The 24,433-nt window shown below is 39.5% G+C and overlaps 2 protein-coding genes across 3 annotated transcripts in view; one reads left to right on the top strand and one right to left on the bottom strand.

Annotated features, from left to right (window-relative positions):
- The window catches only part of PLCE1 (phospholipase C epsilon 1), a 233,062-nt gene extending 216,943 nt beyond the window's left edge, over nucleotides 1-16,119 (top strand). Inside the window, exons 30-33 of the mRNA XM_025181886.2 lie at nucleotides 3,520-3,681; nucleotides 3,888-4,106; nucleotides 9,157-9,359; nucleotides 10,747-16,119. Coding sequence (XP_025037671.1) covers nucleotides 3,520-3,681; nucleotides 3,888-4,106; nucleotides 9,157-9,327 — 552 coding nt within the window. The 3' untranslated portion in view covers nucleotides 9,328-9,359; nucleotides 10,747-16,119. The remainder of the gene's footprint in view (nucleotides 1-3,519; nucleotides 3,682-3,887; nucleotides 4,107-9,156; nucleotides 9,360-10,746) is intronic.
- A 1,022-nt stretch (nucleotides 16,120-17,141) lies between these two features.
- The window catches only part of NOC3L (NOC3 like DNA replication regulator), a 30,474-nt gene continuing 23,182 nt past the window's right edge, over nucleotides 17,142-24,433 (bottom strand). For both annotated transcript variants that reach the window (XM_075935140.1, XM_075935139.1), the window contains exons 17-21: nucleotides 23,527-23,708; nucleotides 23,103-23,231; nucleotides 20,087-20,184; nucleotides 19,052-19,136; nucleotides 17,142-17,569 (exon numbers count right to left, since the gene is read on the bottom strand). In XM_075935140.1, coding sequence (XP_075791255.1) covers nucleotides 17,438-17,569; nucleotides 19,052-19,136; nucleotides 20,087-20,184; nucleotides 23,103-23,231; nucleotides 23,527-23,708 — 626 coding nt within the window. In that variant the 3' untranslated portion in view covers nucleotides 17,142-17,437. The remainder of the gene's footprint in view (nucleotides 17,570-19,051; nucleotides 19,137-20,086; nucleotides 20,185-23,102; nucleotides 23,232-23,526; nucleotides 23,709-24,433) is intronic.

Below are 24,433 nucleotides of genomic sequence, written 5' to 3'. Positions count from 1 at the left end.
GGGGAGGGGTCCAGGCTGGAGCTCCAGGCACATGTGGGTGGTTCTTTACTGGATCCAGGAGCCTCAGGGTCCGTAGCACAGCAAGGAGCCACTGTTACCTTCCCCAGGCCCTCCTTCAGAGGAGCCAGGTGTGCCCCCCCCAAGGCGGGGATGAGAACCCTGAGTCATGGCTGCCTCTTCCCCTTCTGGGGACTCTCTTGAGGCTGGGGAGTAGGGCAATGTAGAGTCATGTGATGACATCACTCTGTTGCCCCACTGGACATTTTTTCTTTAATATATATAGAGAGATAAAGGACCTTGAACTGAGAAAATGGTGAAGTTGTCAGTGACAAAATGAAGACATAGGTGAGGTTCTAGAGGAAAGTCAGTTTTAGCTGCTGGGAGGACATCTATGAGGAGTTTGGGTTCAGAGAGAAAAATCAGAAGTAGAAAAGCACCTAATGAAATGATCTGGTTTTCAGGAGCACTGCCATATGAAACTCCTGTTGATAAGTTCAGCACTCAATGGCACTTCTTTAATTGGAACATTATTCATGTGAGAAACCATACCAATCCATTTGCATCTTTAGAAAAATACACACAATTTATGGGAGTTTAAGTGGAAAAGTTCTTGGGATGCTTGAGAATAAAAAGTTCTGTCAGTGCAAATGTTATCTGATGAATTTGCAGAGACATTATTTTTACCCCTTTGTGTTTCTACACTTGCAGCTTGGTTTAATAAAATTTTTATTGCGCGTCTTTTATCGTAGGCCCACCCAATCTTATTTTGATGCATTTATTTCATCATCCACAAAGCAAAAGGTTATGAAGTGAACATTTGCTTGGGGGTTTAAATTCAGTTTAAGTTTTGTGTGAGAAAATAAATATATTAAGTTAATGTATGAGCCCATCACTTCTGAAAACATTGGTCAAAATCCATTTAAAATCACAGTTGACAACTAGTGTGAAGGTTGTTAGTCTTCATGGGACACCACCAAAGATCCCTGTAAGCTGTGCAGCCGTTTTTTGAGCCCTGCTCAGAGGTTCAGAGCTCCTGCAAAGGCAGGGAGCTCAGCTGACCAGCAGGGGGAAGAACATCTCACTAAGCAGCAGCTTTGAATGGAGCTGCTGGTGCTTGAAATGGAGCAGCTCCCAGAGCAAATAAGGAGGGAATAAGGGGTTGGGGGGAGGAGGAGAAGGGGGAGGAGAGAGGGAGTAATTGGCTGGGGGGGATGGAGTCAGATGGGAGTGGAGTTTGAAGAGTCCCGTCTGAATGGGAGAGAGAGGCAGAAACTCAGCACTCTCCTCAAGTCTCTTAAGCTGGGAAGGGGGAGGTAAGGGGCTGACTGCATGAGGTAGGTGAGGGAAAGAGGGGTTGGGTAGGTGCTGGCATTGAGGTGAGATGGAGGAGGGGTAGCAAGTTTGTTTGTGCTGTGTGTCCTGGAGGCCTGTTTGTGCCTGCAATTTTGAGAAGCAGGATTTTATACCAGCCCCCAGCTAGGCTGAGGTGAGCATATTGCACAGAGGTACGTGGAGGAAAGAGTGTGAGTGGGTGGTGCTTGCATCTGTGCAGTGAGGAGTTTGTTTGGGGTGTTCTGACTCACTTGGTGCAGTCCTCTCTGGCTGAGTGTGGGGAAAGCGGGCTGCATGGGGTGTGTGCGCCAGGACATTTGCATGATTACATTTCAAACAAAGTTTACATAGGTGTTAATGGCTTACGGTAAGAAAGAAAAAGATTATTTTATCAATTTTTTTGAATGTTGCAGATATCTAAAACTCTGATCTTAATGATTTTTTAAAATCCTGTATTACTAATTAATCCATGGTAAAATGTATTGCACTAAGGCCAGATCTGTGCTAAGTTGTGGTAGAGTTCTGGCTCTTATGTGTCAGAAGTAGCAAGTACTAGGGAGATGCTAATTGTTGTGTGGGATGAAACCTTATTTGCAAGCTCTCTGAAACATACATCTGTCTACAAACACTGGAGCCATGTATTTGTTTTTTCTAGGGTTTCTGCTTTTTTAGTTGGCAACACACAGAAGGTGAAAGTGAGACCTTTTATCTGTTTTTACAGGTCTCTTTCACTTGTTCTTCTATAGCATGGATCCTAAACATTCCCCAGAAACACTGTATAATATAAGTCTTAGGCTACACCTAGACTGCAAGCCTCTTTCAAAAGAGGCTTTTTTGAAAGATACTTTCAAAAAAGCCTCTTTCAAAAAAGAGTGTTTAGACTACAACCAGTACTTTCGAAAAAGCAAGCCGCTTTTTTCAAAAGAGAGCACCCAGGCAGTCTGGATGCTCTTTTTCGAAAAAACACAGTTTGCATTACATAGCGCCTTTTTTCGAAAGAGCACTTTCAAAAAAAGGCATTATTCCTCATAAAACGAGGTTTTCCGCGGTCGAAAAAACTGCCACATTCTTTTGATTTACTTTCGAAAGAATGCAGCAGCAGTCTAGATGCAGGGGAAGTTTTTCCAAAAAAAGGTCACTTTTTTACAAAAAACCCTTGTAGTCTAGACACACCCTTAGTGAATGCCTTTTACTCTTCTTTCCCATGTCAGTAACTATTGTGTAGTCATGCTCTCTTTGCAAATTCTATTTCTAGTTGATGCATAGGTTTGTGTAACATCTTAAAGCTGAGCTATGTGTGGACAATCTGCATTTTGGTATGTTTATTAGCTTGAGTTGTTAGAAAGGATGATGATACATGTACTCTAAGGCTACGTCTACACTGGCTTGATTCTCCGAAAATGCTTTTAACGGAAAAGTTTTCTGTTAAAAGCATTTTTGGAAAAGCACATCTAGATTGGCAGGATGCTTTTCCGGAAAAGCACTTTTTGCGGAAAAGCGTCCGTGGCCAATCTAGACGCGGTTTTCCGCAAAAAAGCCCCGATTGCCATTTTCGCGATTGGAGCTTTTTTGCAAAAAACAGTACTGTGCTGTCTACACTGGCCCTTTTGCGCAAAAGTCTTTCGGAAAAAGACTTTTGCCTGAACGGGAGCAGCATAGTATTTCCGGAAAAGCACTGACGATCTTACATGAGATCGTCAGTGCTTTGCCAGAAATTCAAGCAGCCAGTGTAGAGAGCTGGCAAGTTTTTCCGCAAAAGCAGATGATTTTGCGGAAAAAGTTGCCACTCTAGACACAGCCATCGGGTAGTGTTAATTTTCATTTTCATTTGATTTCATATTAAATATCATAACCATTTCTCCTTGTTAACTATCTCTTATTTTAATATATTATATTCCATACATAAGGACTGTTTAAAATCTCAATATTGGTGTTGCACATAAGAAATTTCATCCCACCCAAAAAAATTCAGCCTGCCCACGGATCGAAAATATTAGAAGGAACACTGGACACCACTCACCATCAAAACACCTTTACAATTTGGCAGAAAGTGAGACGTGGCAGTCTGCTCTAGGGAATTAAAGTGCATTAACATTCCTGTTATATCATGTAAAAGCCTTTAAAAATCCAACCATTTGGTGACTTTCCTCAACTAAATATAATTTTGTTTTCTTTATTTTTCTACAGAATTTGAGTGAGAGAAACTTTTTTCAAGAAGAGAAAGAAGATGCAAATTTTATCTCTGAAGATGACAGCTTCTTTGTTCAAGTGCATGATGTTTCCCCAGAGCAGCCTCGCACAGTCATAAAAGCTCTGCGCTTTAGCACAGCACAGGATGTCATACAACAGGTAAAAAGCTTTTCAGTTTTTCTTGTTTCCACTAAGTTCCGTATTAATTTGCTAGAGGTGGCTTCATACAAGAAATGTTAACTGAGTTTTGGTCTCAGGTAATGGAACAGATACTCAGCAAAGAAGCCTTTTGCGTCTGCAAGTTTGGACTGAGCAAAACACAGGGGGGTTACTATGTCTTTAATTTGTCTTTTTTTTTTTAACAGACTCTTTGTAAAGCGAAGTATTCCTACAGCATTCTAAGCAATCCTAACCCAAATGATTACGTCCTCTTGGAGGAGGTGACCAAAGAGCTAACGAACAAAAAGTCTTCAACAGCTAAACCATCACAGAGAATTCTCTCTGATCATGAGTGCGTATTTCAGGCTCAAAGCAAGTGGAAGGGAGCAGGAAAGTTTATCCTTAAACTTAAAGAACAGGTTCAGGTGAGTGACTGAAAACCCTTTTGTTAGTTTTAAAAATGGTATATGATCAAATATTTGGAATAGTAAATGAAAACATAGCCAGAGACTGTTTTTAATTTTAAAATGAATGTGCTAATTTGATTCCACTTCATTTTTACCAAATAAAAACCTCCCACACCTCACAAACTCCAAAAAGACAGATCTCCAACCATTCTCAACTAGACACAAGGTGAGTGAGAACAGATGCACTGCAAGAGTCAGAAGAACATTTTAGGCTGGATGTAGCATAAAGCTTCCTTGCAACATAACAGTACATTCCTGATATGCCATGTTTTCAGTCTTTTGCGCATATACTTCAGGTCTGATCCCGCTACAGCAGCTGTGGCCAACCCGTAGCTCGCAAGCCACATGCTCGCAAAACTGCGGCTCGCAAAGCTGCACCTACGGCCACCCCCCAACGGTCCCCGCCTTGCCTGTGCTTACCAGGTCAGAGCTGCAGGGTTTTAAAAATGGCACCCATCTTAAAGGGGCAGCCTCCTTTTAAAAAAATTGAATTTTTTGTTTTTGCTCAACAATTTTGTTCTGGGGGGCTTTTTTTTTTTTTTTTGGTTTGACAATTCTGGTGTAGCTCCTTGCATTTTTTCTGCCACTGTTTTGGCTCTCGGTTAAATGGGTTGGCCACCCCTGTGCTACAGCAAGGGTTCTCAAATTGCATTGCATTGTGACTGCCTTCTAACACCACAAATTACTGCACAACCTCAGGAGGGGGGGGACCAAAGCTTGAGCACACCCAAGGCCAATGCCCCAGGCCCAGCGGTGGGATGAGGGGGGCAGAGGCTTATAATCCAAGCTATACTACCCATGGCTGAAGCTGGCTGGTGGGGCTCAGGCGTCAGCTTTGGCTGCAGGTCATGAGGGTGTCAGGCTTCGCCTATGGTCCAGGCCCCACCACGTCTAAACTAGTCTTGGCAACCCCATTAAGAGGGCTTCCACCCACTTTGGGGTTCCATCCCACAGTTTGAGAATGCTGTGCAAGAGGTTCTGTAACCACAAAGAGTACATTGGTTTGGCAGTACAGTGGCTTGTCTTTAGGTGCTCTGCCATCCAGTGCAATCCTCATTCCAGAATTGGGCACCCTAACTTCTTCTATAATGCACAGGAGGCGAGAGATGCTCCAAAAGGATGGAATTCACAGAAACCAGAAAACTAACCAGTAGCACATGCCGAATGGCATGGTCCAATCCCTGCCCCGCAACGGGGCTCAGGTACCTAATTCTGAACTGGCGGGAACGGCCCCCTTCTCCCTCAAATTCACCTAAACCAGGTCAAGCCTCTCAAACAAGTTGGAGACCTCATCGTTATCCCCAACACCCAGCAGATAAAGCCAGTTCAAATCCCCCACTCTGCCTGTAAATCCAGGTGCCCCTCACTGATGTGCCCTAACTACTGAGCTACAAATAGGGCATTCTGAATGAGAATGTGAATCTTTTCTGTTGAAGCTGTTCTGTTTTGTATAAAATATTTATTGGTACAGGGATTAAAACCAGGGTCTCCTAGGAGACAGCCCAAATCATTTCACTCTCACAGGCCCAATAAAGATCTAGATCAGTGTTTCCCAATCAGGGTTCCGTGCGAAATCGTGGAATAAATAAATAAAAATTTCTTACAATGTAAGCTGACATTATTTATATATATATATATATATATATATATATATATATAACAGCTCTTTACAAATACATTTTCTTGACAGTTATTTAGCAGTAATTGACTTGCGCTCCCCGCTGTCAATGTTTTCTGGCCAAGCAAACGTTTTCATAGATAGAGGTTCCTCGGGATATAAAAAATTATTTTAAGTGTTCCTCCAGCCAAAAAAGGTTGGGAATCACTGATCTAGATATTTAATACAAAGTGGAACAGCTTCATCACAAGATCAACCCCCTAATGCCCCAGGGGTTATGGCTCTCGGAGGCAAGAAACATAGGTTCAAGTGCCTGTTCCACATCCTGGTAAGTGGAGATTTCAACTGCGGTCTGCCACATCCTGAACACTAACCACTGAACAACTGGCTACCAAGGGAGCAGATACCTGATCTGGCAGGCATGCTCTCTGGTGGCCTCAGAGCATGCCTGCTGTTGTGGATGAGATAGATTGGAGGGAGGGGGAGAAAATGCCTAATCTGAGAATCCTGCCAGGCTTAGTTGGCTATGTGCTTACCACCAGTGGACATTCAAGAAACTACTAAATGTGATGGCAGCTGAGCAGGGATTTTTAAAGGTCTAAATTGTTGTGTTACATGAGTGCTTCCAACATTCATGTCAATGTTTTATTGACCTTGCTAGCTGGGAGGTGAGATGGCACAAAACTTACAGCAGATCACACAGGTTCATTCTCTGAAAGGCTCCAAGCACAGTTGTAGAGAGCAAAATGCTTTTCCTCCTTAATTTACTTTATCTAATAGACCTGTTGTGGATTAGGGGTGCATTCCACACCAGTGAAGGGGTATCACTACTTGTCCTGCAACTTTGGGTGTCTTACAATACTTTTCTGCTGTAGCTCCCAGCCTAAGTCACTATCCACTAGGAATGTTAAAATGTGTTTAAGTACCAATGTAACCACTGAAAATCTCAGCAGTTAAATTGGGGGGGGGGGGGAGAATTGACTTTCCAGGAGCCAATGCACATGGGAAGTTGGCTTTTAACAAAGCCAGTTTCAGATTGTTGGTTTATGGTATAAATAAAACACTTATTAATAGAACAGAGGTTAGGCGATGCCAAGTAAAAGGAATAAAATTAGAAAGAGTTGCAAGCAAATAAAAGTGAACACACACATCTAAAACTTAATCTCAGTAAGGTAAAGTCATTGTTCAAGATAGTTCCTCTGACCAATCTTCCTTCTCAGCCAGGGCTGACTTTCATTCAGTCAGGACCTTCCAGAGAAGCACACAGAGATGGCTTTCGTTATCTTCTTGGATTGAAAGTTCTTTGCCTAAGTAAGAGTCTTACATGTATTTAGAGTCTTCAGCCACATTTTAGCTGAAAGACCCATCTTTCTCAGCTTGCTAGAGTTGTTTTCCCTTGTACCTGTCTAGTGATGAATGCCAAACATGGATTTTTGTATTTGCTTGTATCTTCCAAAGCTATGACTTTACTCCAAGAGGCAGGAAGCCCTTCCTATGGACTTCCCATTCCCCTATATGGAAATGAACCTTCCATTCTTTTTATTCCACATATAATCATACTTTATATAGATGACAGGTAAATAGCTGCCTTCTGTCTGGGTGGGAATCTCTTTCTCCCTAATTTGGTCTCAGACTTTAAAATGTAATATCATTAAGTAAATAATCCATATTTTTTCAGATAGTTTAATATAGAAATTTCTCAGTAATATTAATCACAGCATATCATTTTCAGAAGACTTCACTTTATGCACTTTTATAATACAGTAATACTGCATATAACTCAGTTGATTCGCTTGCTTATCACTTGAGGTTACCAAGCAATCATCTCTCCTGATTCAGGGTCTGCAGAGTTCCCGTGGTTTGTTTGAGCATGAACATACATGTCTATTGATGGGTGTGTAACTTCCACTATATTGTGTTACTTTGACATCATCATATTTACATGTAGATTAATAATGTAATGTCTTGGATTTTCTTCATATAATCAGTATTTTCATGTATTTGAGCAGTCCAGACTGAGTGAAAAAAAGTTAAAATTGATTAAGTAGCTTTTGTAAAAGCTGGGAATTTGAAAAACCAAAAAATGAAGGATTTAGATTTTACAGTGGAAGGAATTATGATACTATCACCCCAGTACACACCATAATTTTCCATATATGAGGTATCATTTGAAAAACTAATTCTTCATTAATGTTTGTGTGATAAATATACATCGTGAGTATTAAGTGTTCTGAACGTATGCTAGAATTATGACTAATGGGTGCTTAAACCAAGCATGCCAGGTGGACTTGGTTAAATAGGTCTGCCTTAGGTGTGTTTGTCCCGTCCAATCTTCAGACAAAGACAAGAAAGGTCTATTTTTACATACTAGGTAAACAAAGCCAACAAGTGAGGGGAGAAACAGAATGGAGTGTCCTTTACCCCAAGACTTCATGTTGCCTTCCCCACAGCTTCAATGAATATGTTGTGGGGTAACTTTCAGAAGAATACATTGCAATGGTTTGTTGGTCTATAAGGTGGGTGGGATAAAGGGTCCAAACCCAGGTTTCTGAGCTGACCACTCCTTGGAGGGGGGTGGTGGAAGGTTATTGAATTGCTTTCTTTCCTTCCAGCATGGGAACTGAGTCAGAAGTACTGTTACTTTTCTCTATACACTGCTTTTTTTTTTCTGTCCTACTATCCCTGAGTATCTCAGAAAACTATTAAGTTAATCTTTGCACCAATTTTCACCTTTTTAAAATTTAAATCCAAAAACTGTTTAACAAAATAAAAAATTAAAATAAAGGGCCTTGTTAAAACATTAGTTACATTAAGAAAAACCTGTCAGCAGGCATTGTTGGCTCTCCTACATTGTACTGACCCTGCTACTACATCTAGAAATGTTAACCTTTCAGGACCATCTCCTGTTCCACCTCCTGTAATGCTGCACCCCATCTCCCTACTGTATTACCCTGGGCTAAATACAATTTCAAACAACAGCAGCTTTGCAGATCTCTGTGATCTGTTTCATTTTGTTTTCCTTTATTCCCAGACTGTGAAAAAGCAGCTGTACTGCTGTGTCTGGAGATATTTAGACTTATCTGCCACAGGCAAGAATATGGTTCCTTTTCCAGCACTGCACTTTAGGAAATACATTGTGATCACAGTTGAACCCTTAACACAATTTATCTACACTGTATTTAGCAACATTGAAGTTCTCTAATTTTAAAATAATTTTTGCTGTCGACAGTCAAGGACACTGCTTTTGTGAACCTGACATAAGGAAGCTATGAAAAATCCTGCTACTTGCCCTCACATGAAATCCAAATAATATTTCAAAACCTAAAGAATCAATGAACTGACACATTCCTGTAATTTAACTGTTTCTGCTGTGTATGTTTTTTTTAATAGGCAGCACGAGATGATAAAAGAAAAGGCATTTCATTTGCCAGTGAACTTAAAAAGTTAACCAAGTCAAGTAGACAGTATCGGGGCTTCACATCATCACCTTTGCAGAGCTCACCAGACAATACCCAGACTAAAGATGAAAAACCTGCAGGACAATATGACAGTATGGAATAATATCCGTAACTACCAGAAGTATGTTTATGCAGGTATGACATATGCTACTTCTTTGAAAATCAAACATGCATTCTATTTTTTCAAGGCACAATTTAGATTTTTTTTCCAGAAGCATAGTTGATAATCTATAGTGAAGTACAATAACCAGTCAAATAGATCATAAAGACTCTATGCTTATAGGTATCAATCACTATTGGGACAAACCTATACACATTCCTTTTCATTGGCAGTCCTGTTTATTCCCCTTGGCTGTGTCTAGACTGGCCAGTTTTTTGGGAAAATCAGCCTCTTTTCCGGAAAAACTTGCCAGCTGTCTACACTGGCCTCTTGAATTTCCGCAAAAGCACTGACTTCCTAATGTAAGAAATCAGTGCTTTTTGCGGAAATACTATGCTGCTCCCGTTCGGGCAAAAGTCCCTTTTGCGCAAAACTTTTGCACAAAAGGGCCAGTGTAGACAGCTGAGATTTGTTTTACGCAAAAAAGCCCCGATCGCGAAAATGGCGATCGGGGCTTTTTTGTGCAAAAGCGCGTCTAGATTGGCCATGGACGCTTTTCCGCAAAAAGTGCTTTTGCGGAAAAGCGTCCGTGCCAATCTAGACGCACTGTTCCAAAAATGCTTTTAACGGAAAACTTTTCCGTTAAAAGCATTTGCAGAAAATCATGTCAGTCTAGCCCTTGTGATAGCCTGAAGATAAATATAAACCTAAATGGCATGAAAATTGCTTAGGAACAGAAGAGTTTTACTTTATCTATTATGCCATAGTCCTAGGGTCCATCACATTAGGTAACCTGATAAATGGCCAGTCCTTTTAAAAGACTCTTATCATGTAATTTGGCTTCACCATATACTGTGTCAATGAGTTCTGTAGGTAATGAAGCATGCTAACAGATTTTTCCACATGTGCCCTTTTAATTAAAAAATCCTGCCATATATAATCACTCCTCTCTCTAAGCTGCAAATAATTGTTTTTTAAATCTCTATATAGAAACTCCATCACACGTATTTCTAAGAATTTTATTATCCCTTTCTGAATCTTTATCTTAAGCAAGCTAAGTGCAGAATTCAAGGTGACAATGTACCATTTCTGTATATGACAATCAGTCATACCAGTTTATGATTAGCACTGGGCCTGAAGTAACTCCAAAAGATTTCTTCGAGAGGTCACTACTAGTTAGGAAGGAAGAAAACCTTGCACTCACCATTCCATATCACATGGAGCTTCCATATTTCCTTTCCACTCATTCTTAAGTATCAAGATACTGTTTGTATTTATTTCATAAGAATTCAAGTAATAAAGCTGCCAATAATATTTTGTGTACAAAATTCTTTAAAAATGTATTTCACAGTATGTAGGCACCCATTTATCCTCTTGCATTTGAATTTAAATGCTGTCATTATCATCTCTCCTCTTCTTCAGGTTACTTAAAGACCCTAAATGGCAAAGGAAAAAACCAAACACAGGCAGGCAAAAACAGGGAGACACGGATTTCATCTTTCCACATAGCCTTGCATAACTGGAACCAACATCTCAAATACCTGATTTAAGATACCTTTTTGGAATGTCCATGAAGGAAACTGCTGAGGCCTAAACTATTCAGCACTAGCTTTGCCTAATCCAGACTGTGCTTCTTGATGACGGACACAGATCTGGTAATGCTGAGTGGGATGTTAGTTTCTAATTGTTGGAAAGATGCTTGCCAGCATTTGAGAGATTCCTAAGCAGACTTCTTAAATTGTATTTTGTAAACAGAAACATGCCTTTTTTATTAAACAAAAGATATTTTAACTAATTGCTTTAAGGGAAGAGAGTTAGCATTAAAGTGTTCTGTGTATTATATGAAAATAATGAACCTTTAATGGTTCCTGTTTAACACTGTTAGGTGATTGTAAAAATGTATTTACATATAATGTAACTTTCTTGGCATCACAGATTTAAATTTGGTGATATACTTAAAATGCTTACTATAGTTATTTATGGATTATCTACTTTCATAAAATAATCATGTACAAATAGCTAAATACACCTAACTGATAGTGATATTTTGACCAGGAACAACATTTTCTTCATCTAAATTCTAGTTTTGAAGACTTGAGTTTCAAGTAAAAATGATTATTTATTTTCATGTTCCAAGGTCTGTACCAGCGTGTAATATATTTATCATACCTTACTTTTTAAACACTGCAGATTCTTTTGGGGGGGAGGCAAACATAGTAATTATTTTCTGTTTGAAAAGAAACATTCAAAAAAAGTAACTATTTGAAATTGACCAAAATATAATGGTGTTTGAAAATTGTTATTGCTTAATGTTTCAATTGTGAAATCAGGGTAAAGTAATTTCTCTACATTACAGTGGTTGTTAGATGACTATAAAATTTAGATCGAGAATGAAAAATATTGTAAATAAGAAAATGATTTTCCTCTTATACTCATTGTGTAAAGAACCCAGGCTACTCAATTCATTTTCCAATATAAACCTTAACTTTTTGTTTATGTAGAAGCACTGCTGTAAACTTTTGTATATGTTTGAAATAACGATCTCTTGATATTTTTAAGAAGTGTTAATAATAGCTATATCATCTTCTCCAGGCTGAGTCAAAACATGCAAAGTGTTTATTAGTAAAAAGAAGTTCACACTAACTTATACAAAGTAAGGGCACAACTGAAACAACTGCTGAGGTCACCCATCCTTTGATGTTCATACATAAGACCCTTGTCTTATATCTAAAGTGCTCGGCCCAACCTTTGGCTACACTTCAGACAATAAGTATGATGTAGAATTGTCAAATCAAGTTAACTAAATTAAAAGGACAGTCAAGAGAAGAAAGGCTCCATTAAAACAATCTGAAACTGAATGAAATGCAGGGAGACTATTCAGGCAGTCTGATTAGCTAATACACAGGAGTATTCTCTGTGCTGGAGAGTATACGGTCAATGAAATACCATCTAGCACAAACTGCTGCTGTTTCTAAGACAGACATTACAGATAGATATAGATTTTCACAAAATTACAATCTAACCAAGGCATTGTGATTGCTGCCTCCACGAAATAAACGTAAAATTAAAAGAAAACAACTTATGGCTTTGCTTTCTAAGTGTGGAGACACTATGCTGCCTTTAAGTAAAAGCAGCTGTCACTCTTCTGTGGGCAGGAAGTGCCCTCATCAGGCTGATTCCAAAATAAGAAAAAAATTAAACTGCACATCCAAAACTCACCCAATAGTCATTCACTGGCCAGTCAAAATATTGAACCCATGAACTTACATTCTTATTTTGAAATTCACCTGTCTTTATCCCACTTTAAAAATCAGTAACCATACCAGCTAATCCTCTTACTGTTTTAAATTCTGAAAAATGAGCAGTATTTTCAAGCATTGCTATGTCATTTATTTAAACATGGTTTTTAGATTACTGATGAGTTTGAAAAGTGAGTAGGCATGTAAAAGCCACTTTTTTTTACAGAACACATGAGCGTAAGCTGCTTAGGTTTTTATGAAAATCCTGTTTTTTGAAAATGGGATTTAGACCTCTAAATTACTTCAGATTTTAGGTCAAATTTTCCAGGAATGTTTAAGTCTCCTCCTGTTTATGATGAGCAAAAAAGCTCTTTGGAATTCCTTATCATGCTCTTCTATCTAGTCCTTCCATATCTAATTCTAAAGTAACCAGACCTAGTAACCAGTGAGAGGGGTACAGAAAATTCAGTTTCTGTGGCACATAATGCAGAACTGATATTTATGTTAAATTACAAGATCTTGTATAAACTTAAAAAACAACAAATAGTCTGGTAGCATTTTAAAGACTAATACAACATGTAGATGGCTAGATTGTTAGTCTTTAAAGTGCTACCAGACTATTTGTTGTTTTTTAAGTTTAACCTGTACAGACTAACTCAGCTATCCCTCTGAAGCTTAAGATCTTATATATGTGCATTACCCCTTCAAGTAATATTTGCATCAATAGTATTTAACTACTGTATATCTTCCATGCAACCTTTGGATGAAAGTCTGATCCCCTTTTTAAAAAAGTTCTTTATATAAAGATTTTGTTATAGAATGTGAAATTGCCAGAGTTTAGAATATTGGTTGTTAAATGCACTTGAAAATACCCGTGCTTTTGATGAACAGATTCTGCCTAATTTCAGTAGCACTGATTGTAAGGTGGTTGGTTCCTGCCAAGTTTGGGCACCAGTGTTAAGTACAGTTTTGGGAAAAACGTGTAAATCTACTACAGATCCAGCAGAGGGAGAGCTCTCGTGTGTATGCCACAAACAATTTTATTTCTTACTGCTACTAGACTTGAAAGAAAATTTAGATGAGGTCATCCTCAACATCCTAGTTTATAACATGGTAAAATATGGCATCCATTAAAGAGCAACAATTCTGCATTATTTGTGACATACCCTCATTGTGTAATTGAATATGGTTTAGCATAAGGACAGTTTTTCTTTGATAGTTATTTTAGCTTTGCCCAGCTGTTGTCAATACTTACAGGCCACAGGATAAAATCTACTTCACACTGCTGTGAAAGCAAAGTGGTAACAAGATAATCTAGCATTTTGCATGCTCAGTTAAAAAAGGGCAGGGGAACCTTTTTTGGGTTGGGGGCCACTGACCCACAGAAAAATCAGTCGAGGGCAACACACAAAAACATCATTTATGTGGCGCCCGACTGAGAAGGAGAAGCACATTCCCCTGATATACAAGAGCCTAGTGGAGTCCAGCCTTGTAGATCTTGTGTGTGTTCCAGTACTGTCTGTGTGTGAGGTAGTGGAGGGACTGGAGCGCCAGCATAAGCTCCCCAATTCAGGGGGGGGCCTAAGCCTCAGGTGCTGGATCCAGGCAGGTAAGGGGCTGCATCCAGCCCCTGGGTCTGAGGTTCCCCACCCTGTGTTAAAAAATCATTTTAGGGAGGTGGGCATGTTAAGAATTTTCCCAGACTGATTATACTGAATTAGGGTGGGGTTTTTTCCATTAATGTACATCAATTTATTGATGTTTTTAAAAAATAGGGAGCCTGATGATTAATCAACACATTATTTGTTGCATTTCTGCATTAGTTAATTGCATTCATGTGGTTTTGGTCACAGACAAAGTAGAGGGAGCACACAAGCTTTTCATTGGTCTAAAAATTCCCAAAAATATAAGTTAGCTCTTTGCTATGCAGCTTTCTGTTTTGGTAGCTTGCTTACAACACCATAAACAGATTTAACATCATGCTGTTTGTTTAATTGGAAAATTTGTCCTGCTTACTCACAGATTTCCTTTCTTCAAAAAAACAAGTCCACAGATACATATTAATGGGCTAATAGAGGGACATTTGTGGTTCTGCTTGCATCTGAAGTTCAGATTGAATGACATCATATAGATCTGTGGACCCAGGTTTGAAAAAGAAACATTTTTATTACAAATTTAATAGGAAATAATTTACCACTGCTCAGTATATAATATAAGCCTTCCTGAAATCTACACATGGTAACAGGACTCACCATGGGCAGCCTATTACCTGTTTTGCAAAGAAAACATTTTATTTTACACTAAACTGTTTTTTTTAAAGCTTCCTACCTATGTCTGTGTTTGTTCTTATGTATAGTGAATACAAATATCCATGCTTGTATGGGATTGTCATTGGAAGCCATAAGTACTGGCTGTGCTGCAACACTCTTCAGCTTTCAGGAAATAGACTGTTGTATAGGCTGCGTTCTATCAAGTTTTAAGGAGATAAAATACACAAAAGTAATAAGTCACATTTTAAAAACATACATCACATCTGGTTTTAGTTTTGACTAATATTACTTGGTAGAATGTCTCAATAATAATTGTTTGAAATAAAATTTACCTCTAGAGCAGGAGTGGGTAGAATAGGGTCCACGGGCCAGATCCAGCCTGCCAACCCCTTTGATCTAGCCGGCAGGCGTTCCCCCCACCCCCAGGCAAATCGAGACATGGGAACAAGAAGTCTCCTCCCCCCCCCACCAGGGGCAGGCAGCCTAGAGAGAATTGCCAGCTGTTCAAACCGACTGGCCGTTCCCTCTAGGCACCATATGCGCCCCTGGTGGGGGGGGGGGGGGGGGACGACTTTACACATTCCTCCTGCTCCCAGGCCTTTACTGGCCTGGGAATAGGGAGAGCATGCAAATTCTCCTCCTCCCCCTTCTGCTGGAGGCCCTGCACCTTCGGGGGACTGACTGCCCGTGACCACTGCCAAAATTTGTGAAGTGCCCCCCCCCTGCTCTAGAGACCATTTTCAGGTTATCAAGAATAAGATTTTATCAGAGAAATATCTCAACATTAAGATCACATTCCCTTAAAAAACTCAGTTTGGCCTTATACATGAGAAGAGAACTTGTCAGTGGCTTTTTATTTTAACACTGAGTCTATAGTTTCTGAATGCTATAGATTTTACTCTAGCTCTCAGCAATTTTGCATCAGCAAATTATTATTAATCACTTGGTTATTGCTGGCCCATTAGATGATGACATGAGTTGACATGAGCTACAAGAGTTGACGGGGGTAACAAACAAATGAAAAATGCAATAGAAATTTCTCTCTGACAAATATAGGATATTTCAAACTGATTTATTACTTGTGCAATTGTCTTCCTTGTGCTGCTTTAAAGTATGTCAACATGTTTTGTCAATGTTCTATCAGTATGTGCCAGTTTTTATAAATGTTACATAAATTAAAACTCTGTATTTTAAATTTGACTTTCCACCTGGACTACTTTCTCTCTGCTGACTTGAAAAGTAAACGTATTTGTATATGTGGAAAAATAAATGGTTTGAGAAGTGGACCTTTAGTTCTTCGTTCCTTAACTGCAAAATTTTTGGCAATAGGGACACTTTCTAAAGTTTCTGACTTAAGAACAGAAGTACTCAAGGAGAAGTGCTATGGAGATGGGGGATCATATAAATTACCAAGAAACACATATTTGTACAAAGCCAGAAGCATTCAATAGATCCTTTTTACAGTTCAGGTACAGAAAATATAAGTTTTAAAATATATTAATTTTGGGACTCACCAGCACCGACTTAAACAGTGATATTTTTGTGCATTTATGTCGTACTTCTTATAACTATTTAACCTATTTTGATTGAAAATGTATAGTCTGGTACAATTAAGTTAGATATTTAAAACAGATTACACAGGAATTATATATAATTTATCATTTATATAATGGTAGCAACCTAAAGACCTCATCTGCCCTACAATGAAGGACTGTGGGGTTACCAACCATGTGAGAGAAGCTGAGGTCAGATTCCACCTTATTGTTCTGTATTTGTGCAATGCCTAGCACAATGAGGTCCTGCTCCATGTGGAGAGCTCTCAGGCACTCCATTGCATACCACATATTAAATCAGTTCTACGCAAAATTATATGTGAAGTGAAGTGAGAGGTCTCATAAAGCCAACATTAAAATGGCAACAGAACATACCTTGTTCTAAGGTAACCAACTAAAGGCCAGGGAGGAGTACTAATAAGACTAGTAAGACAAAAAAAAAATCACTCTGAATTTCTTCAACAGTGCTGGTTCATGTAAGGTATTGCCCATTCAGTGACATTTCATATGCCCAATTCTGAAATACCTTTTATGGATCAGTAAGTAACAAAAGGATATCACTGAAAGAAAATCATTTAAAAGAGAAATTAACAGATAGGGTTAGTTAGACAAGAAAACAGTTCAAGTTATTACTCTAGGGATGCCAAAGCTCCAGATGTCTCAAAATAAGCATCAAAGAACTCAATCCTGTGTGCTGTGTGAGCACTTCCCGAAATATGCATTCAGTTGTCAACAAACATAAACCAATTCAACTCTTGCAAAATATATATTTATGTAAATAATATTGCAATAATATACATGTCTCAACCCATTTTAAAATCACCTGCCTTCGAGTTTTTATACTTCCAGAAGTTACTTTTGTTACAGTTCAGCATGATTCCTGTGAAAATACAGCTTACTTAATCAATGGGTTCTGGTTAACATGCTTTTTCATCTTTCCATAATAGGACTTTATCTGAATTCCTATAAAGATGATGGGTAACAAATTCTTTCTTCTATTCTGCTCCAGCCCATCCTCCCCAATTAAGTCAATTGCACTGTGTTGTAATACTTATGATAGGGATGATTCCTTTAAGTGTTTAGCAAAATCCAAGGGTCTGTGAACAGCAGCCTCTTTGAGATGTGTCTGAATCAATTCCTTTAAATCTTCATTGAGAAATGAATCCGCTTGTAAAAATTTATCCTGGAAAGTATCAAAATTTTTAGATATTTTACATTATTTATACAACTATCTAAATAAGGTCAACATAAAGGTTTCCATTAGTGTCCCAAAAGAGTAGTGATAATTTTATTACTTTACCTTGCCCCTTCCCTAAGCCATTTCCTGAAGGTGAGGACAGAAGATGTTAACTGACCCCCACGGACTACCAGCAAGAGGCTGTCAGTTTGTCCTGAGGAGGTCAGAAAAAGGATTTGTTTTCTCTATTGTATGTTCTTCCATTCTTCTTTGTACTAAGCTAAGGGGAGCTTGCCACACCAGCCTTTGGTTAACATCATGCAAACTATTTTGATTCCCTATTTTTAATAATTTTTACATTTAAAAAAGCTACAGTGTGAAATACACACGAACTGACTCGCAAAGAGAACAGCCCTCTCACTTCTAAGCCTGAATTTCTACTCATGGTTTCTATCAAGTGGCCCAGATGATAGTGTGCCGTCCCATAGAGGCATGCTGCAAAGGCCTATGGCTGACTAGCTACATAGGAGAAGCAAGTGGGCCAGAGTAAAACTGAGATATCAGCAGAGTTTGTTTGAGAAGAAATGAACAAGACTCCAAATTAAATTTAGGAGATGTACATCACTTTAACATTAGTAGTTACTGATTTTTTTTGTTAACTATTTTCAAAGGTATTACATACTAGGCACTCTCACTCAGGTACTAGACAGTTCTATTTCCATCTGCTAATGCCAGACATGTAACTACTGTGAAGATCGGGAGATAGGCAAATTTACAAGCCATGTTCAGAGGAGCCAGTTACTTGTTTAATAAAGAAATTCCATGCTGTCAGAGGACTTCACTGACAGTAGATTATCAGTAGGAGACTCCGTTGCAATTCATAGTTCACCACATTTTTAAAAGTAGGGATAAAGTCTGGCTTTAAAAAGTGGAGGGTACTTATGTGACACGTAATGTGAGCTGTCACTTGGAACATGTTTCATAGTGAAGTTCTGTGAAACATTCACCTTTTTCGCTCTCCCATAAAAACTCTATGTTCCCCTCTTATAACACTCTTCAGTTACACACTGGCACTGATGGGGGCAATTTCTCTCCCCCCTTCCCCCCCTTTGTATGCTGAATCAGAGCTTTGGGAATTTGGCCTCCTGCTGACTCAAGACTCTAAGACAAGAGCTTCTATGGAAAGGCAATAGAAGCAAACTTACCCTGAGCCAAAAAGAGCATGACAGATCAAAAAAACAACACTACATTCACATTACTACACATGCTTGTACTACAGGAGATGGAACTAGTCATACAATTTCTCTTCTTTCACAGTAAGCAGTCATCAATATCCCACACCAATAAAAAGGACTTCATTGGGAAACTATGTTGGATGTAGAGTTAAAACAAGCACATTAACCTCATGATGCTGAGCAGTGAGTCAGGAGCTCTAGTATCTATTTGTAAAAATGTATGTTTAAGAAAGGACAGTGAAAGAAACAGTACCTTTTTTCTAGGTGTAACTGATGCAACAGGAGGGTTAAAAGTCATTCCTTTCATATTATAGGTCTCAAAAAGTTCTGCACCAGACCTGTAACACAAGATCAGTTTTACACAATCAAAAGAAATCGTATAAAGTATATGTCCATAAAACGAGTTTCACTTCACTTCTCTATGAACTCAAAGTGACCTTCTCACTACTTCAGTCCCAAAAGGGAAGAAAGACTATCCAGTAATACAGAATATCAAGTGGAAAAGTTTGGTATGAATCACAAAAGAAGAGTAGCGACAAACATAGTCATTTAAAGTCATTTTACTTGCTTGTAAAATTACTTTAAATTATTACGCTGAGTTTAACAACATAACTGAAGAAGGAACAAAGATGCAAATGAGGGAAACTAGAGTCCAGGTCACAGGAAAGATTGCTATGCATGCCTGACACAGTTCCAAACAGTTGTCTGCCCTCACACTAATTTCCATCAGTACATACTTCAGAACCCTGCACTGCAATTAGTTTTCATTGGACTATCGCAGCCCAGCAACACTGCTTCTTATTAAGATTGTTAGGCTGCTACTGAGCAACACAAAGTGCTTTTACTCCTATGAGGGCAGAATATGCTGTATTTGCATGATTTTTATCCTCTGCAAACAAGCCCTTAGATCAAGATTTCTCAAACTTCACTGCACCACAGTCCCTTTCTGACAACGAAAAATTACTACATGACCATCTGAGAGTCGATTCCCCCATCCTGGTCAGAGGGACCTGTGACCTGTGGGCCCCGCCAGGCTGAAGCCAAAGCCTGATCCTTGCCACCAAATCCTGAAAGCTCTTGGGACGTTGTCTTCAGCACTAAGTGATGAGAGTCAGGCTTTGGCTTCAACCCCAGGTCCCATCAAGTCTAATGACAGCCTGGTGACCCCATTAAAATAGGATTGAGACCTACTTTCCAACATATAAAAAATTACTCACTGAGTAATCTTCTAACAACTACTGCTTTGCCAGTGAACTGTATTTCAAAACATAACTATCATGTATCCCACCTTCGACTCAAATCAGGTTTGAGAGCTTCTGAACCTTCAGTTGGAGCTCCAGCAATAAGGTGATCTGCAAATTTCTGCACTGTTGGATGATAGTGTCTCTAAAAGGAAGGAGATTGGTGAGGGTCAGGATGGCATGTACTTCCGTATGTACTTCATAAATAATACTGTATTTATACACCACATAGAACATTTTCAACAAACTTCTTTTCTGTTTCAGGATGAGACTAATGATTAGCCAGTGTCCTAAGGGTTACATACACTATGTTACTGACTCAAAACCACTCAGATAGTGGTTGCAGTGTACCACTGCAGTGTACAGGTCTTGACGAGTGGCAGCGAGCCCTGCTCACCAGCCGCACGGTTTGGCACGCTGCTCATGCGCAGACCACGCTGCACATGCACTGGCCGCACTGCGCAGCCTCACCGGGCTAAAATCTACTTGCCACCTGTCCCCTGACAGCAGCAGCTCTGGGTTGCGTGCCATGACCAGGATAGGTGCCACCTCCTCCAACCCCAGCACAGAGCAGCTGTGCCCACGGTGGGGAAGATGTCTCCTCCCCCAAACCCAGCATGGAGCTGCCACAGCTGAGACAACAGGGGGCAGAAGCCTCAGCCCCAGCACAGAACTACCATGGCAGCTCAGTGCTGGGGCCAGTGGACATAGCTGGCATTCTGTGTGCCCACCCCGAGCACTGTGCAGGACTTGTTGGGCAGCTTCATAGCCACCCAAGTTGAACAACTTAGAGGAAACTTAGATGGGAACAAACCTATTGATGCAAATTTAGAAGACAGGAAAAGACTGAATCACAAGAAAATCAGTACCCCAGATTTCCTAGTGCTGTGATGCTACAGGCTGAGGAATCTTTCTGCTGAACCCCATGCTGCTGCCTACACATATCAAAGGCAGCAGATTTGCTGTGCTGAAAGCTTGGATTCTAACAGAAAGAAGAAAATCTTCAGGGAGGATTTTGAGAGGGGTGGGAAGGAGAGAGTCAAGGGGCACAAAGATGAGATAGTGATAGAAATGTAGCCGTGTTAGTCTGGTGTAGCTGAAACAAAAAACAGGGATATGTAGCACTTAAAAGACTAACAAGATGGTTTATTAGGTGATGAGTTTTCGTGGGCCAGACCCACTTCCTCAGATCAAATAGTGGGTAATTGAGGTTTATAAATGCTTGGTCGAGAGCCTGAAGTTTCTGGTCTCTGTCAGTGGGATTAGAGCAGATGCGGTTGTATCAAAGGGCTTGGCTATAGACGATGGATCGTATGGTGTGTTCTGGATGGGAGCTGGAGGCATGTAGGTAACTGTATGAGTTGGTGGGTTTTCTGTAGAGAGTGGTGTCTAATTTTCCATTGGTGATTTGTACATAAAATCCCCACCCGGAGAAAGAAAAAAACAAACTGAAAGAGCCAGACGAATACCTAGAAACCGTCTACTTCAAGACAGACCCAAGAAAACCAACTATAGAACACCACTTGTCATCACCTACAGCCCCCAACTTAAACCTGTCCAATACATTATCAATAAACTACAGCCTATACTGGAACAGGATACTAAACTCCGAGACAGACCCATAGTCTCCTATAGACAACCACCTAACCTCAAGATGATTCTTACCAACAACCACAGGACATACCACACTAATACCAACCCTGGAACCTTCCCTTTCAACAAACCCCGTTGCCAGCTTTGTTCACATATTCACTCTGCTGATACCATTATTGGACCTAACCAATTGAGTTATAAGATCAAGAACACATATTCCTGCTCATCCAAAAATATAATTTATGCTATCATGTGCCGAAAATGTCCGTCTGCTATGTACATTGGACAAATGTCTCAGACACTTCGCCAAGGAATCAGTGCACACAAAACAGATATTAGACAGGATCACACAGAAAAAACTGTTTCTTGCCATTTCAACCAGAAAGGGCATGGTCTCAACGACTTGATTACCTGCATCCTGCTTCAAAGACCTTTTAACACCAGACTTGAAAGAGAATCCTTTGAACTGTCATTCATGCTTAAATTCAACATATTACGCCTAGGCCTAAACAAAGACATTAATTATCTTACCCATTACAAAGATAGCTTCCCCAATTATCACCTCTAATATCATTAGCTCACAGACATTTACCTTCCCTCTTCATCCCTCTTCTGTTCTGAAATTTGATTTGTCCTTTTCATATGTGTTCTTTTTTTTTATTGTATCCCTTTGGTATATATGGTTGTGCCAAGTTTCTTCCACTATTTGATCTGAGGAAGTGGGTCTGGCCCATGAAAGCTCATCACCTAATAAACCATCTTGTTAGTCTTTTAAGTGCTACATAGTCCTGTTTTTTAAAGATGAGATAGTGGGGGGAGCAGAGACCCAGAAAGAACTGAAGGGTGGAGGTGGGAAATGGTGGTGAAACACACCAAAGATGGCAGGGGAAGACTGAGTGAACTGGCAAGGAAGCAGGGACCCACAGTGGGAGAAGAGAAGGGAAACCGACACTGGAAGAAGGGATAGAAGCAGGGACCTGGAATGGGAAGAATGAAGGGACCATGCCATGGCAAATACGTGGTGAATGAGGGCACACACACAGCTTCTGCCATGGTGCAAACAAGGGCGATGGCATGTGGCAGAAGGGTGAATGGGGGTCACACAGAGCCCATCAAGAGGGAAATGTTGGGGAGAGTTGCAGGGAGTCCCTGAAACAGGGTTCGACACAAAGAGATAATAGGGAAGAATGGAGGGATGCAAGAAATCCTGATGGGTGCAACGTGCTTGGTTTACACTAGCCACAAAGCATTAGATCCTCTTAGCATAATTAAATAGAAAGGATGTACACAGCACACAACCCACCTCAAAATACCATTGTAACAAACTGAAAATATTGTTAGCAGAAGTTAGACAAAGCTATGTCATCTAAAGTCCAGTCTAGAGATTATAGCATTGATCTGAACTCTGCATTTTAGTTAAGTATATAAACATTTAGCTAGCTAACCAGAATTATCCAAATAGTAACTCACCCGTAACTCATGTAATTCCCAAAGAGCTGTGTTCTGAGCATTGCAACACTCTGGCTCATCCAGTTCTGGGAGATAAAGTCCACTACCTTGAGCCTCATTGTCTAGCAGGAGGTCTGTTTTTGGGAACATCTTTCACACCATGACACAGAAAAAGAAATTATCTCACATGTTAATGCATATAACATGATAATGCAATTTCAAGAGTGTAACCAAAAATTCAGCATTATTAAGACCCAGCAGTACTTATGGAAATGCTGCTTTCATGTTTAAAAAATACTTCAAAATATTCTGTAGTAAAATAAAATTAAAAAATAAATACTACATAACAATTCATCAACTAGCAAATTCTATGAGAGACACTGCTAACAGAAAGGAGATAATCAAATAAGAAATTTTCCATTCCAGCAAATAACTAAGAACTTACTTGCATCAATATTCTGTTGGTTGCCAAGATCCCAACACTGGAATTTGGAAGGACGTGGAGAGCAAGTGTGGAAAGTCGCTTTATGAAAGCGAGGGCTCGTTGCTGAGAAACCTGTTTCCTGCGTTTGGTAAGCATTACATCCAGGCACTGAAGCACGATCACCATATCATCATTTGTAGCTCCTCAAAAAACAGAATACATAAAAACCCATTTAAAAGGCAACAAGAGACTTTCTACGTATGAAAGAAAATATTCTGTGAAGGATGTTGCTTAGAAATCAGAGCCCTAGAATATTGTATTACATTTTTCAAACAAACAGTAATTATTAACATGACAGACAAAAACATGCATCTACTTTTATAAAACTGTTACTGCTTTGACTGACTCGATATATTTGTGCTTCTTTTAACAATACATTTATTCCAACAAGGATATTTAAATTCACAAAGATTCTTTTGGTCCTAATTACACTGATCATTCTTTCAATTACTTATAATTATTAAAGAGTGCTCATCAAGTGTTGTGAATTCATGTACAACAAAAAATAGTATATAGCTAATTCATGAGTTACTCCTTACACTATACAAGTTAATGAAACTCAAACTAAATGAATCCTTACTTTACTAGACGTTTTCACAAAATGTTAAAACATATATTAAGAGCAATTAATGTTGAAAATATAAAATTTACAAAAGATCAACAGTGATTTAAATTGCCTTTGCAAAGAATCAATATGGAATCAAAAGACAGATTTCTAGAAGAAGAGATCTGATCAGGGATGGGACACTGGCAGCGCGGAAGCAGCAACCAATCCGCCAGATCATTTTATATGGCTCACCACAGCCAAACTCAGGGCAAACAATCCAGCAATGCCAAAGACAGGAAAATATGGAAGGGCCCTGCCTAG

This window comes from Pelodiscus sinensis, chromosome 8 (assembly GCF_049634645.1).
Source record: "Pelodiscus sinensis isolate JC-2024 chromosome 8, ASM4963464v1, whole genome shotgun sequence".
Lineage (NCBI taxonomy): Eukaryota > Metazoa > Chordata > Testudines > Trionychidae > Pelodiscus > Pelodiscus sinensis.
The sequence above is the reverse complement of the archived record's forward strand: the minus strand, read 5'-3'. Positions and strand labels throughout refer to the sequence as shown.